General features: G+C 36.0%; 1 protein-coding gene across 11 annotated transcripts in view; it reads right to left on the bottom strand.

Moving 5' to 3' along the window:
- USH2A (usherin) overlaps positions 1-14,368 on the bottom strand; it is a 370,614-nt gene that overhangs the window by 221,030 nt on the left and 135,216 nt on the right. For 8 of the 11 annotated variants that reach the window (XR_005858133.2, XM_015283893.4, XM_419417.8 and 5 more), the window contains exons 25-30: positions 13,234-13,422; positions 12,583-12,713; positions 7,916-8,189; positions 4,097-4,300; positions 3,894-3,974; positions 1,427-1,612 (exon numbers count right to left, since the gene is read on the bottom strand). Coding sequence is in view for 8 of the 11 variants with exons in the window: in XM_015283893.4 (XP_015139379.2) it covers positions 1,427-1,612; positions 3,894-3,974; positions 4,097-4,300; positions 7,916-8,189; positions 12,583-12,713; positions 13,234-13,422 (1,065 nt within the window). In the remaining 3 variants the exon portion in view is untranslated. Of the gene's footprint in view, positions 1-1,426; positions 1,613-3,893; positions 4,025-4,096; positions 4,301-7,915; positions 8,190-12,582; positions 12,714-13,233; positions 13,423-14,368 lie in introns of those variants that run through there. The other 3 variants (XM_015283895.4, XR_005858135.2, XR_005858134.2) reach the window with 3 other exon arrangements.

Genomic DNA, 14,368 nt, shown 5'->3' with positions numbered 1-14,368 from the left:
TTGGGCTTCAGGAAAACAGCAGTAATATACTGCTGAAAGGTTAAGGCATTTTCTGCAATTGTTATACTGCCTGAAGTCAAGCTGTACCAAAGGCACTAGCTTTGAGCATTATGCCATTAAAGCTTTTTTATTTTTATGAATTATATAATTAATTTTAGGCAGTGAATAAATATACAATGAAAATAAGAGTAAATAAGAACGTAAGACAGGAAAAAAGGTCGCAAAGCGTTCTCTTCGTAGTGGACAAAGAGTCTCACATTTCTAAAAACATCCAGCTCCTACAGGTAAAAAGACCAGGACTCTAGAAAATGCATCTCATGTGCAGTAGCTCCTATTCACAACCCACAGCTCAGGAGTGAGCAAACCCTCTAAATGTGAAGTCCCAAATTCCTTCGTTATATAATAATCCATTTCTAAATCCCAGTAGTAGCAAGCAAAGTGTCTGATAAACATAAATGCATGCTAGATCCCACTGAAATCAGTTAGGTTTAGAGGGCCAGATTTAGGTAAGTATATCAGATGTTTTGGTCTATCATGTTGAATAGTATCTTATGGGACCCAGGTTTAGAGTTCACATAGGTGTAACAGATGTAAAAACAGGAGAAAGTAACATAATGCATACTAAAAAGAAAAACAAAAACAACCGAATTCCCCTACAAAATCATCACTAGACTAGGAAAAAAATAGTCTAAATAGAACTTGTTTTCAGTATTTAGATGCATTTTAATTTCTACTGCTCTCTGAAGTCAATACATTGCATGTACGTTGGTGCTGGCAGTATTACAAGGACTTCTCTGAAAGTTATGCCTCCTATTTTATTATGTTGACCCACAATGTCAGTGGCAGATGGTGGTGGTATGGCAGTAAAGGTTGAACCTTCCCATCAATATTCCATTAGATGTTGTTGCTGCATGATGGATGGCAGCATAGGGGCAGTCTGACAAAATGGCGTCTGACATGGAAATGCATATGAAGAAAAGGGATGTCATTGAATTCCTCCATGTGAAAAAAACGGCACCCACTGGCATTCATCAACATTTGTTGTATGTTTATGGAGACCAAACAGTGAACATGAGCACAGTGAGGTGGTGAGTGTGTGTTTCAGCAGTGGTGACAGCAGGTCACCTCCATCAGTGCCGATTTTTACAATTGCAGCATGCAGGTCCTTACTGCTGGTGAAAATGCACAGCTTATGGTGGGGACTTGTGTTGACAAACAATGTTTTGTAGCTGAGTTTGCTCTATCAAACAGTGCTCTTTGTATTTGTCATAGTTTCCAAGGAAATAAAAACAGGACATTACTTTTGGAGCAAGTAGATATGCTCTTTATACATGAAAATAGACAATACTTTACAGTTCAACAAAAGGAGGTATAAACACGCCATGTTATTACATACACGTAGAAAATGGTACTTAACAACATTTACCTGTGAGCATACAAGTGTCAGCAAGCTCAGCAATAGTGATGGGTACACTGGGACCATCCTCTTCATATGCTTTCAAAATGTACTTCTCAATTACACCTATGACCCCAGCAGGTTTGTCCCAGGTGACCTCAATGCTGTAACCATTTATACTGTGAACTCTTGAGGGAGTTGGCACATTTTGTGGAACTGTGGACGGATAAAATAGAAAATAGAGAAAATGGCAGTTCTAAGGAGACTATTGCCCCTATTCTTCAATTTTAATGGCTGCAGTAAATCAGACTCAACCATTAGCATAAATACAATTTATTAGAGTTGTAACTTTTCAGCACTGATTTAATATGACTGCACATCTTGAGCTATTCAGTTTAAGCTATATTTCAAAACCATCAAAACTCCATCTACATAACATTCCTTCTCATCTTGTTGAGGTTTTCTGAAAACATTTAATGTATCAAACGTATTTAAGCATCACTCAAAAAGAGGAGGTGGATTGTATGTAGCTAGCAAGTTTGGGCATTATAATCAAGCAACTGAATGATGCAAGAGAGACTGCAGCAGAGAAGGGTTTAACATTTATCTGTTGAATATCTAAGCCACAGATTGCAAAAAATATGAAACATTTCTAAAAAAATTACATCCTTATTTACAAAATGCTTCAAAAAATTAAGCTTATTAATTTATTTTCATATCTCTGAAATGCCAAATAACTATCTGAGAGTAAAACATATTTTGTTATTGGGGGGGCAAGAAAATGAAAAGGAAAAATAAAAAAAGAAAAATGAAGACGCTTAGAAGAACTGGAAAGCTAAGCTCATATATGTATAGAGTAGCTAATTAAAAAATAAAAATAAAAAATCCCATTTCCCTTAACCTTTAACTATTTATTAGATATTTCTATATCAGGTAAAGGTCTGTCCAGTAACAACTTCATCACAGATGACTGCACAAGGGATGCAGAGGAAAGGCCCAAGGAACATGATGGCAGGATGATGGATGATGAGTTTACTGTAAATGCATGTGGACTCCCTAGCCCTGCTGATGATTGTTTGCTTTTCTCACCATCAAATAACCACTTTTTATATAATTTTAAGTTTCATTAAATACAGAGACTTGGTTTAGCTGTGGTTGTGTTTTGTTTGGTTTGGTTTTTTTTTTGCTTTTAGTAAGACTACTACAGTGCAAAGTATGAAAATACTTGGAAGTTGTGATTCTTGTACAAAAAAAATGTGATTCTCTAGGAAAGCCTCCGTTACCACAGCATTATATTGATTTTATTAGTCCTGAAGTGTATCACAGGGCAAGGTAAGGTACTCTATAGCAGATGGTCTTCTCATAAGGGACACAACAAAACCAACTCAAAAATAATTAAGTAGTGCAATTATTCTCCAGCCCTAGGGATCACATAGCTGTTCGATGTTGTGGTCAGCTTGCAAACAAATTTATGGGAAAGCTTACTACTGTCAGACAGTTGGTATGAAAATATATATGTACCTTCTCTCTTCTGGGTAGTATGAAAAATAATGACACTAAGTTATATGGGTGTATTAAAAAGTCAAATATTCACATACACATAGTATCGTTTTTTTTTTTTTTAAGATCCTATATTAAGTATCTTTCACCAAAATAATTCTCTGCATTGAAAGAATACAGTTAGGCTTCCATTACTAAAGACAAAATGTGGAGTAAAAAAATGCAGGACTAAATCTTCAAAAACTTGCTGGCCAAACAAAGTTTGTAAAAGCACTGAGCAGAAAGTTTTCCTCGTGAATATAAGACAAATATGATCTTTTATGTTCAGCAGGTATTATGTTCCTTTGAAACCTTCTTCACAAGCCACACACTTTTCTGTTAAATATTCACAGTCTGCACGTTACTTGTAAAAAGAATTCTTCCCCCATCTACATTATTCAGCAGCACTGAGCAGCATATGCGTGTGCAGACAATGTAAAAAAAAAAAAAAAAAAGCTTGCACTAGATCCTGATCTCTCCTACAGCTACATGACTTTACATCTTCCACAGCATGCTCCTGCTATTATCCAGTATTTCCCTCCTCTGTATTTGATTTAGTATCACTCAGTCATACATGGGAAAATACAGCTACTTACTCTTAGCAGACTCCTGTAAATGTGAATTTGGATGTGCACACATCAACATGCCTAGACACAGCGCTGTTCTTATTCTGATAATATAGTTCAATTATTTCACATTCCTTGCTCTCAAACAATGGCATAATAAAATATAAATTTGGAAAATACTTTGAATTATATGTGAAAAGTATTTGCTTAAACATGTTGCAGGTGAAATAAGACAGTAATCTGCTACTATTTAAAGCATTAAAGACTTTCGGTACCTTTAGAAATACTACGTGATTTAGGCTGCTCAAAATTCTTGTGATGGGCTTTTCTCCAACCTGATATTCGATAGCACATGATAAATGGACATAAGTAAGCCTTAAAGCTATATTTACCTGATTCTCTTGTACGAGCACGGGTCCATGCACTAGATACTGATCCTCCTTCATTTGAGGCAACCACCCTATAAAGGTATTCTTCAAAGACCACAGAGATGCAGAAGAGGGGAAGAAAGAAAGAACACAGACTGAACACGGTAACACATTAATACAGAAGGAAATAAAAATGATCTATTTCATTTAAGGAACCAATGTGTTACCTGTAAATGGTTGTAGACCATTCTCATAAACACTCTGCTCTTTTCCTCGGTATACTAGGATGGAGTCATTTCCCCTGCAGTTAACAGCGCTGTCAGTTGATAGGCATCCATCCAGATTGACTCTGACAGCACTGCTGGACACAGATGCCAAGTTAACGACAGCACCTCGTGTAAATTTAACATCCTTCATGCAACCACCGAAACCTAGCAAACAGTAAGGGATTAGTATCACATAAAGAACCTCAGTCATTACTTAAGAATCACATTCATTCCTTTTGAAACTATATTTTCAACAGTAAAGACTACAATGGAAAAACATTAACTTCCAATGTGAGAAATCTGTCTCTTCTTTCACGATAAGATGCTGGTAAAAATTCCTGACATTGTAGTGTTGAATTCCTGCCTTATGGAACTATACTTTCACTGTTATCAATTCTACCCTATGAGAAAATATTTGTTTTCTGCTCTGCCTCTTCTGCCTTTAAAATTATTACCATAAAAGTGATTCTGATTTTAAAAACTGGCTTTCTGTTGCTTGACAATACTTTCTTGATAAATTGAGAAGAACATGTAGATTAAAAGAATGCTCAGGAAATGATAAAGATGAGATAAATCCAATTATCCAAATAGGTCTAAATCTGGTATAGTGTTTGCAAACATATTCTGAAAACATAAACCTAAACAGCTCATTGATAGGAAAAATTTAAGTATTTATTTACATATCTGTGTATGTGTATATATTTGTGTGTGCGTGTAACATTGTTAGCAACATTACAAATATGTTAACCTAGTTATTTGCAATAACAGAATTGGAAAATCTCAGGGTGTACTTCTTCAAATTTCTTCATACTTCTATGATTTAAGTTATACAGAAATGAATATTTTGATGCAAAATAAGCGGCTGCTCTAAAAGAAATGTCTCCTAGTTTATGATGTTGGCTCATGACATCAGAGGCAAATGTCAGTGGTATGGCAGTAGATGTTGAACTTTCCCACCATTACTTAATTACATTTTGTTACTGTAGGACAGATGGCAGCAGAGGGGCACTCTGACAAAATGGCATCTGACATGGAAGCACAGATGAACCAAAGGCATGGAATTGAACTCCTCCATGTGGAAAAAAATGACACCCACTGACATTTTCTGATGCCTGTTGAAAGTTTATGAAGATCAAACAATGGATGTGAGCACAGTGAGGTGGTGGGTGGTGCATTACAGCAGCATTGCCAGAAACAGCGGGTCACCTCTGCAGGTGCAGATTTTTTACAATGAAAACATACAAACTCTTGTTCATTGCTGGTGAAAATACATAGCTCATGGTGGTGACTGTTGAAACACAGTGCACCGTAGCTGCAAATTTCCTCTATCAAAAAGTCATTGTGTTCCTCATAGTTGTTGCAGTTTCTAAGGAAATAAATAGAGGGCATTACTTTTGGAACAACCTCAGATCTGGCTAAAGTTCAGTGCCCAGTAGTTAAAGTAAAACCAAACAGTCACCAAACTGAAGACTTCAATTCACCTCAGATTTAACTATGTAAATTGAAGATTAGTCTTACAGAGATTAGTGCTCTTGTTTTAGCTTAATGAAAGCATTATATTTTTAAACACTGTTACACATTATGTACTTCTACTGCCTTTATTTCTGAAAGATGGCAGATAAGAACAACAATCATATTTAACCACCTATATTGAGAATCCAATATTCATAGATAGTTCCTGAAAATGAAAGGGATACTGAAGGGGCATACTGATTTTTAACGATCCTCTTAAAACAAATTCTCTCTTCACTATGTTAAGAACTAAGAGAAACTGTTCTTTATATTGCACACACCTCTGTTAAAGTCAACTCCTATTCCACAGGGATTTACTCAGTTTCCAGACATTTTGTGGTAGAGCAAATAATTAACACCAGTCTGCAGAAGCATCTTAATTACTAGACAAAATGAACAATTGCTTAATTTTGTGTTTGAGATGCACACTATACAACATATTTTAATCCATTACTTTCATTTTCTTCACTTTCTCATTATTTGAGGACTTCAGACTGATGTCAGTCAATTAATGTTTATTTGTGCTCAGGTAGCTGCAGAGTAAGGCAGTACAAATTCTCACAGACTTTCCCGCCAACTCATTTGTAGTGTTGAAAGCATATTTTCTACAGATTATAATTAAAACAACCTTGTAACACTAGAGGAAACCAAAACACAGATGTTGCTACTTTCTCAGCTGTCTGCCCTAACATCCTATGGAGCTGTGTCCTGCTTCAACCTTACCTCCTTTTTTGCCTAATATTCTCATTACCAATATCATTCTGATTGGTCACAGTGATAGAAACTGACAGGCTACATTTGAGAGCATGATAGGGTCAGACATAAGTTAAGAATATTCACTTAAGCCAAGATTTTAATATGTGGATGCCTTGCTGATCTAAATCTTCATTTAGGAACACAAAAATGTTTTTGTCATCAGAAGTTCTAAATACACATTCACTTCTGCCATCTTATTTTGCAGTATGCTGAGCAGGCTTGGTGAAAAAAAAAGTAATGTTTATTGATGTGCTTGAATATGCACTTCAGACATTCACTTCAGACTGTTTTGCCCTAGATCACAGTTCTCTTTGCTGCAGGAGCTGAGAATGCATCCACTGACGAGCCCATACCATCTGCTACAAGGCAACGCTGACAGGGGATGACTGGCTAGCTCTTTTGAGCCATAAAAATTGCCCGTATAGAACCTGAAGGAAGACCATGAAGTATATATGATATCCACTGCTGGAGTGATACTTAAAATAATATTTTTGAGCTGTCTGTGAACGTTAGTGCTTTAATTTGATTCAACCCATCTGTAGCTGTGAATCCACAAGGTCGCAATGTGGCTCTGCAGAGTTTACATGAATACATGTATTCAATGGAAGCATAAGTAGAGTCACTTACTTGATTCCCTACTGATCACTTACTGATTACTACTTAGTTGACCATCATATCTGAAAAATACAGCATGACTGATGAACCCAAGCATAAGTAAGAAAAATCCAGAACCCCAAAATAAAGAGGGCTAATTTTAAGGCACTTTTTGGAATACATTTCATACAGTCAAACCCTAGGCGCAGACTATTAGCAGCAAGCTGCACCTAATACTTTTTCCTAGAAATTTGATCTATCTTAGAACAAAAGGGACCCAGCAAATATCTCTCTTGCTCCTGGTAATGCCAAAAATAAATAAATAATTAAATAATTAATTAAATAAATAAAAATCACCAGATAACATAGCTGAAATCCTAATTCAGGATTTTATACTCACTGATTTTTTTTTAGACCATAATCAACTACTGCCTGCAAAAGGTCAGCCTTCAACTCTGGCAACCTGCGCCAACACTCAGCTACACTACAGTGATATTTGATATTTGTACTGTATTCCATTGTGTTTTATTACAGATCTGCAGCTAACACAACAAAATGATCAAGAGAAACAAGCTGATCTGAACAGGCTTTCTCTGAGGAAAATCTGAGCTCTTCTTTCTGGTTGGGCATCCCATTTTGCCCACTCTCCAGTTTCATCCAGTTGGATTGCTTCACTTATCAGTAGCTTGGAAGGATTTTATAACATTACAAAGGGATTAAGAGTAAACTAAAGTTGAATTGGTATGGATAACTGATAGTTAAAGTAACAATGAATGGGAAGACATAGTAAACTATCTGCTAAACTTGATAAATGTTACAAATTCAAGAATTTAAGCTCTGGGCAGCAGAACGTCCAACAACCTTGCACATGCCGAAAGTTTCTGAAAAAACGTGACAAACTCTGGGTTGTCACCTTACCTAGTTCCGACCCCAGATCTTTATAGATATTCTGAATCTCCGATGGGATTCCTCCAATGTAGACCGGAGAGTTTACTTTCAGTTGCTGAACGTTGGGTTCCAGCGTCTGCTCTCTCAGCTCATTCACACTTGCTGAAACTACAGAGCCCTCCTTGTTCACAGTTACTTTATTCCAATTTCCATCACAATAAGACAGTCCTAACCACAGATCCACTTGGGTAAAGACAATGCCAGTTTTCAGCAAGACGTTTAGTATCCCGCTTTTCAGTTCAATCTAATGTTTTAAAACAGAAAAAGAGAGTCTGAAAAAAGCACCACATACAGAGAAGTAAAAGATGAGCACTCTGGAGATATAAAAAAAAAAATCAAGTAAAAAAAGGATAAAGACACTTTCATATCTTCAGGAAAGTGGAAATTACAATAAAATTGTTCACATAAACCATGCTAATTTGCAGTTAGTTCAGAACGTAGGAACACATTCTGAATTTTTTGACAACTGATTTTGGGACTAAGGGAAAAGATGAAATGAAGAATCAGGACTAGTTTGCTTTTTATTTTTTTGAGAATGAGAAAACAGTATTTTACCTATCAATTCATTTTTTTGGAAGAATGTAACAAGATAATAATGAAATGAAATGTCAGATCTGATTAAGCTCTTTTAATTGGCTAGTGAACTCAATTTCCAATTTCTCCAGCATACACTGATTCTGTATTTCATCCTCATTCTCCTAAATATTTTGAGAAAATAACTGGATTCGTATATGCTTTTTGAGATTAATATGCCACTTTTCTAATAGAAAAGCACTCCATGTAAATTATCACAGCAGAAGTTTCCAAATGTTTTACTGTGGGGACTATTTATCCTAGCTGGTTAGAATGCAAGTGGTGTGAAAATGTCAATTGGAAGGTATAAAGCATTGAACGCAAAGATGATGAACTTGTGGTTGAAAAATATGGATAAGCTCACAAAAAAAGCATTTCTTTTTCCACACTAAAATCTTATTAAGCAAAAAAAACCCTACAAATTTAATATAAATGCTTAGCACCAGTATTGACAAACTGACATATTTAGGTTACTGATAACATTAATACTGCAGTATTCATAATCAGATTGCATTTTCTTAACAGGGAACCTAGTGTAAGAAAGAACTCAGTACTTGACATGCCACTGACAATATAGATCCTGCTTTAAAGTGCACACTGACTGCTTGCTCAGAGGCTATTCCTTTGTTTATTTGTTTTGTTGGGATACAAAACGCCTTTCCCATTTCCCATTTTCCCATTTCCATGAGTTTATAGCCCTTCATAGAAAAGGGCTCTAAAACACAGGTTAAGGATAGATTGTTGCATCAGTGCTTATGACTACAAATTGTAAAAGCAGTCCATTGCACAAGTCACTATTTCTCTTCACTGATGAGTTTTAACATAGATCACACAGCGCTGTGGGGAAGAAAGTGTTTCAGCTGCATGACTACAGCAGTACACCAGCAAGTCTGCTAGACCTGGCTGCTGCAGAGATGACATGGTGTTAGACGTGGGGTCAACTGCTCAGCACACCCCGTCTTCCAATTCACTCATCCTGGCACAGACTTAAAGCAGGCAGAGAATAACGCCTGTGATTTTTGTGATGATTTGGACTGACATTTGGAATGCTTGGGCACATCTAGAGAGAGGGGACCACTGCTCAGTTTGAGATTCTGCACAATGAAGATAAAAATGCAAAATCCTGGATACATCTAGCACTTACAGGGCTCTCTCTCTAGTACTGAGCAAAGGTTCAGAAAAACACCAGATGAATTCATAGATTAAGAATGCACTGTATTGCCTTAGAAAAATGGTAGACAGTGGGTCCAAAGAGGTGATTTTTCCTTTCTATTTAAGGCATGTGAAACCATATATGGAGTACTGTATCTAGCTGTGGACATTCAAGCACTAAAAAAGTACTGACACTGGAGTGAATTGAGTAAAGGGGCACCAGGTTCTCAGGGCTGGAATACCTGATGTGTAAGGAGAAGCTGAGAGAAGTGAACTTATTCAGTCTTAAGAATAGGTGGTAGGAGAACATTCATCTCTATTTAACTACCTCGTGGGAGGATATAGAGAAGACAGACTAGATTCTTCTCAGAAGTATGCAGAAAAACGATGAGAAATCAATAGACAAGATGTAACGAGAAAAATTAGAGTTATATATCAAGATTATAATTTCTTTTTCTTAATAGACATTCGAAGATTAGAACAGGCTGTAGAATTGGAGAAGCTATGGACTGCCCATCACAGGTAACTCTCATCTTAGACACTTATTATTTCACTTTGTGTAGTTTTTTAAGAGCAATTATTTTGAAAAAGTTCATTTGGGGTTTCTCTCTTTGTAGCTTTGCAGAAGCAAATTGGCTCTAGAATTCAGAATCAGCTTAATGAGTACCAATGCTCTGCAAGCTGGTGCCGCTGTTACACATAAGATTGGAAGTGCTTAGCATTTATCTACTGTTGAATTGGTCAGCATCAAAATCAGTGGTGCAAACTATCAGCAGCCACAGGACCTTCTTTCAGCCACATAAATCTACAAGATGTGCCAAAGCAAAAGCCAGTGATTCATACTAGCTTTTCTGGTCACCATTTGCTCAAAATTATTATGTCTGGATCCAAAGAGAAACAGGTTGACCTCTCTAGCTTCAGTTAATTATCTCAGGGCTTGAAACTCATGGAAGAAATGACCTTTACACAAAGCACCTTTCTAAGACATAATTTTGTCTTGGCCAGAAGACAAGACAGCCTCTTTGGTTGTTTGGTAGCAGGCCAGCCATGTGTCATTCCAAAACTATAAAGCTAGTAACAGAAGTGTGATCTATGCAATGAAATGGGTCAGGGAATACCATCATACATTGTGCTCAGGATAAGTGAGCTAAGTATGTATGGCTTCTAGTCTGTTTTGCAGTGCAGGTGTCTCCTGACCAAAGCTCCTAACAAAGACATCATAGCTCATGCACAACATGCTACACACCTCATTTTCACTTTCTATTAACCTTTTTTTTTTTTTGAGCTCATGTGAAAAAACCTTCCCTCATCATTATGTATGTGCAGAACACAATGCTGCAAGGGTTGGAAAAGCATGCATATACTCATTCACTCTGAAGTTCTGCATGTTAAGGCTATGGAGATATCACTGTCAGGTATAAAGTCAGATTAAAAAAAAAATTAGTTGGGTTAGAAAAAGTGCTGTAAAAACAAACCACAATTTCTATTGCTAAAAATAATGTAAGTATATAAATGGCAAAAATCTGGAGGCATGTGTAGAGAAGAAAACTGTTCTGCTTACTTTGTGCTTTTCATTGCACTTTCAATTTACTAAGTCCCCTTTCTCCTTTACAACCAGAAGTTTTCTCATATTCCTGTTATCCTTTCAAAGAGCATGAGAAATGAAAACATGCCACAAGGATCTCCAGAAGAATCTAAGACCCATGCTTGTCCCTATTCTTGTCCACAGTGCCTCTGTACTGTAAATTACATCCACACATGCCTGTTCAGAGTGGAACATTGGTGTATATAACATATTAAAATCCCACAGTTTCGGTCACTACTCAAGGACCAAACTTAAGCCATAACATATAATTAGCATAACTTGCTACTGGAACTTACTATAATTTCTGAACCAAGGCTGCTTGAAAAGAGGAAGCAGCTAGTTCTATGAGAATTCAAAATCTAGAAAAAAAACAACAAACCAATCTGCTAGAATAGTAATACAAAAAATAAATACAGAGTAAGTTATAGCTGACCTGAAAAGGATGAAAATATATTTAGTTGCTTTATGTCAGAAGTTTAAAAGAAAGCACACATTAGATATAATGCCATGCTATAAAACAGGCTTTGACATGACAAGCCATTAGGAGAACAGCTGCAAAGTAATAAATAAACAGATAAATAAAAGTGGAAAGGGCAGATCAGGTTATAAAGAGTACCAACAGATTAAAAAATCTCTAAATATAAATGTTTGCTTCTTGGAACAACTAAGAAGAGATCTTACTTTCAGTGCAATCCTCTGCAATGTTGCTGCAAGTAGTAACTATAATAAACCCACTATGCAGTGGTGACCATGGCCTCATCGCATTCAAAACCATTGGGAGGAAAAAAGTATAAAAACCCAGCACTATGAAGCTAGTACAAAGAGTTTGAAAAATTGTAAAAACATACATTCAACCTTAACCAAAATCCCAAATATAAAAGTCTTCTTTAATAGATACCAAAAGCTCATGAGCATCTCTCCAAGATTTGCCAGTAAACGACTTGTGCAGATTCCTCAACAGTACTGTGAAAATACTGACTTACTTACATTTTGAATCAAAATGAACAAATCTTGTTAATCATAAATGAATTAGAGGTGAAACAAATTATTTTAATACTAGTCTTTTATACTATTTCGTAATCACTTCTAATCCAACAAAGAATAATTCTGCTTTTTCGTATATTGATGTCTTTCTTATTATATAAAATAACTTATCTTGAGCATCTGTTGGAGGCTTTTTACTCTCCTTACACATTTCTGTGTGTAGAATTTGAAAACAAGCAAAACAAAATTAACTGTTTTGGAATTTCTCTAATCAATTTATCTTAGTAAGCAAACTCAGCTATCATAGTTGAATATAGCTATTAGTACTAATTTGTAAACTTACTGCAAGAAAATCTGGGCCATCCTTATTGTAAACAAACAAAAGCAATCCATTCAGTTGATCTGTTCTGAATTTGAAGGAGATCTCAAATTCCTGCCCACCACTAAAAACACCTGAGTACAATTCCAGGAAACCTTGAAAGAAAGTAAATATATAAATATGTTAATCAAAAATATAAATGATAGAATCAAGAAACCAACAACAGAAATATAGATGCTGCTTTCTACTTTGATACAAAGAACTCACAGGTTTCAAGACTGATGTTTAGACTAACATTTATGCTTTTGTAATTTAGCTTTGTGTAAAGGACAGTTCTCCATAATGCACTGTAAGAAATGAAACTAGTGCAAGATCCTAACATTTTGCTACAAAAACGTGAGCTGGGGTTTTGAGGGAATATGGACATCTGCATCTCTTCAAAAATGATCTTTACATGGACAACAAATCTAACCACTGTTAGTGCAGCATCACCTCTCTGTGAAAGCAATTCCTATTCCAGACAGCAAAGTATTATGCAAAATAAAGATTAGTGCATTCAAAACAATCCTATATAAACAGCACTGCTTTGAAAGTCACATTACTGTAATACTTTCGGTATGCATGTCATTTAGATGTAAAGAACATACTTGGCTAGTATACAGTATGGCACACTACCTTTGCCAAGAAAATGTGCTCCTTCTGAGAGGACAGTGGGGCATCCCTCCCAAATGTGATAGACATTGTTTTGCTCTTCTGCATTCTGCCAGTTCAAAGATTCCCAGTACTCATATGGAGTATACTTTTTCTTTAAAAACAGGTCACTGAGACACCCCACAAATCCTTTCTGGATTACCATCTTCATTCCTGCAGAAAAGGAAAATAATTTATTAAAGCCAATCACCTGCAAATAAGCATAGGGATGAATCCACATGTTTTGTACATGCTCTCCTTACCAGGTATGTGCATGTACAAATTGATAACTATCATCTCTGACTTTATAAATTCGTCACTATGCTAACTTCATGAATCTGTCTAGTCACTAAGAACAGCAGCTACTACCATGTGGCTACAAAATGTTGAACTTGACTTATTATATACAGGTACCTTCAACTTGACAAAATAGATCTACTCCATATTTATAGTTAACCTCATTTTCATCAATTAGCTGCAGTTTTTGGGGAAGACATTCCTACACAATTTTATGAACTAGTGTTTAGAAGAACTCATGCACAACTTTCTGGTTTTAGTAAGCTAAAATAAAGAAGGGAAAGAGAAAGTTATTCAAATGTACCACAATGCAAGCCATCAAATAAATTCCACATACATATCAGTGGTAGGAACGTAAACTTAAGAAACAAATTGACTTTCAGATATATATAAAAAAAACGTAAATCTCAACATGAATTCACTGAGGACAGCTGATTGTACCTTGTTTTTTACGTAGACAGAAGTCCTGGGTAGAATATACTGTTGGTATACAGACCAAGTTTATATGTGAAGGAGTACGTCTGTTGATTCTGTGGAAGCCAGCTATGATCTAGCTCCACAGAAATACAGCAGTAGAATACAGAATATATGTTCACCACTGTGTTCAATGCAACAAACCCTAAAGGATCCTAATTTGGTCCAAAAAAAGGCCAGTATGTTCTATTTCTCAATCCAGCTTGTCCTTAAGCTACTAAAGACAATTCTTATGCCTTTTTTGAAAATGATTTAGGAATCTAGAACATAAAACACATCCATACATTTACCTACATAACAAACTACTTCCAGGTTTATAATTCTGTACATAATTTTTTACAATATGCAC

This window comes from Gallus gallus, chromosome 3 (assembly GCF_016699485.2).
Source record: "Gallus gallus isolate bGalGal1 chromosome 3, bGalGal1.mat.broiler.GRCg7b, whole genome shotgun sequence".
Classification (NCBI taxonomy): domain Eukaryota; kingdom Metazoa; phylum Chordata; class Aves; order Galliformes; family Phasianidae; genus Gallus; species Gallus gallus.
Note: the sequence above shows the minus strand (reverse complement) of the source record. Positions and strands in the feature narration are given on the sequence as shown.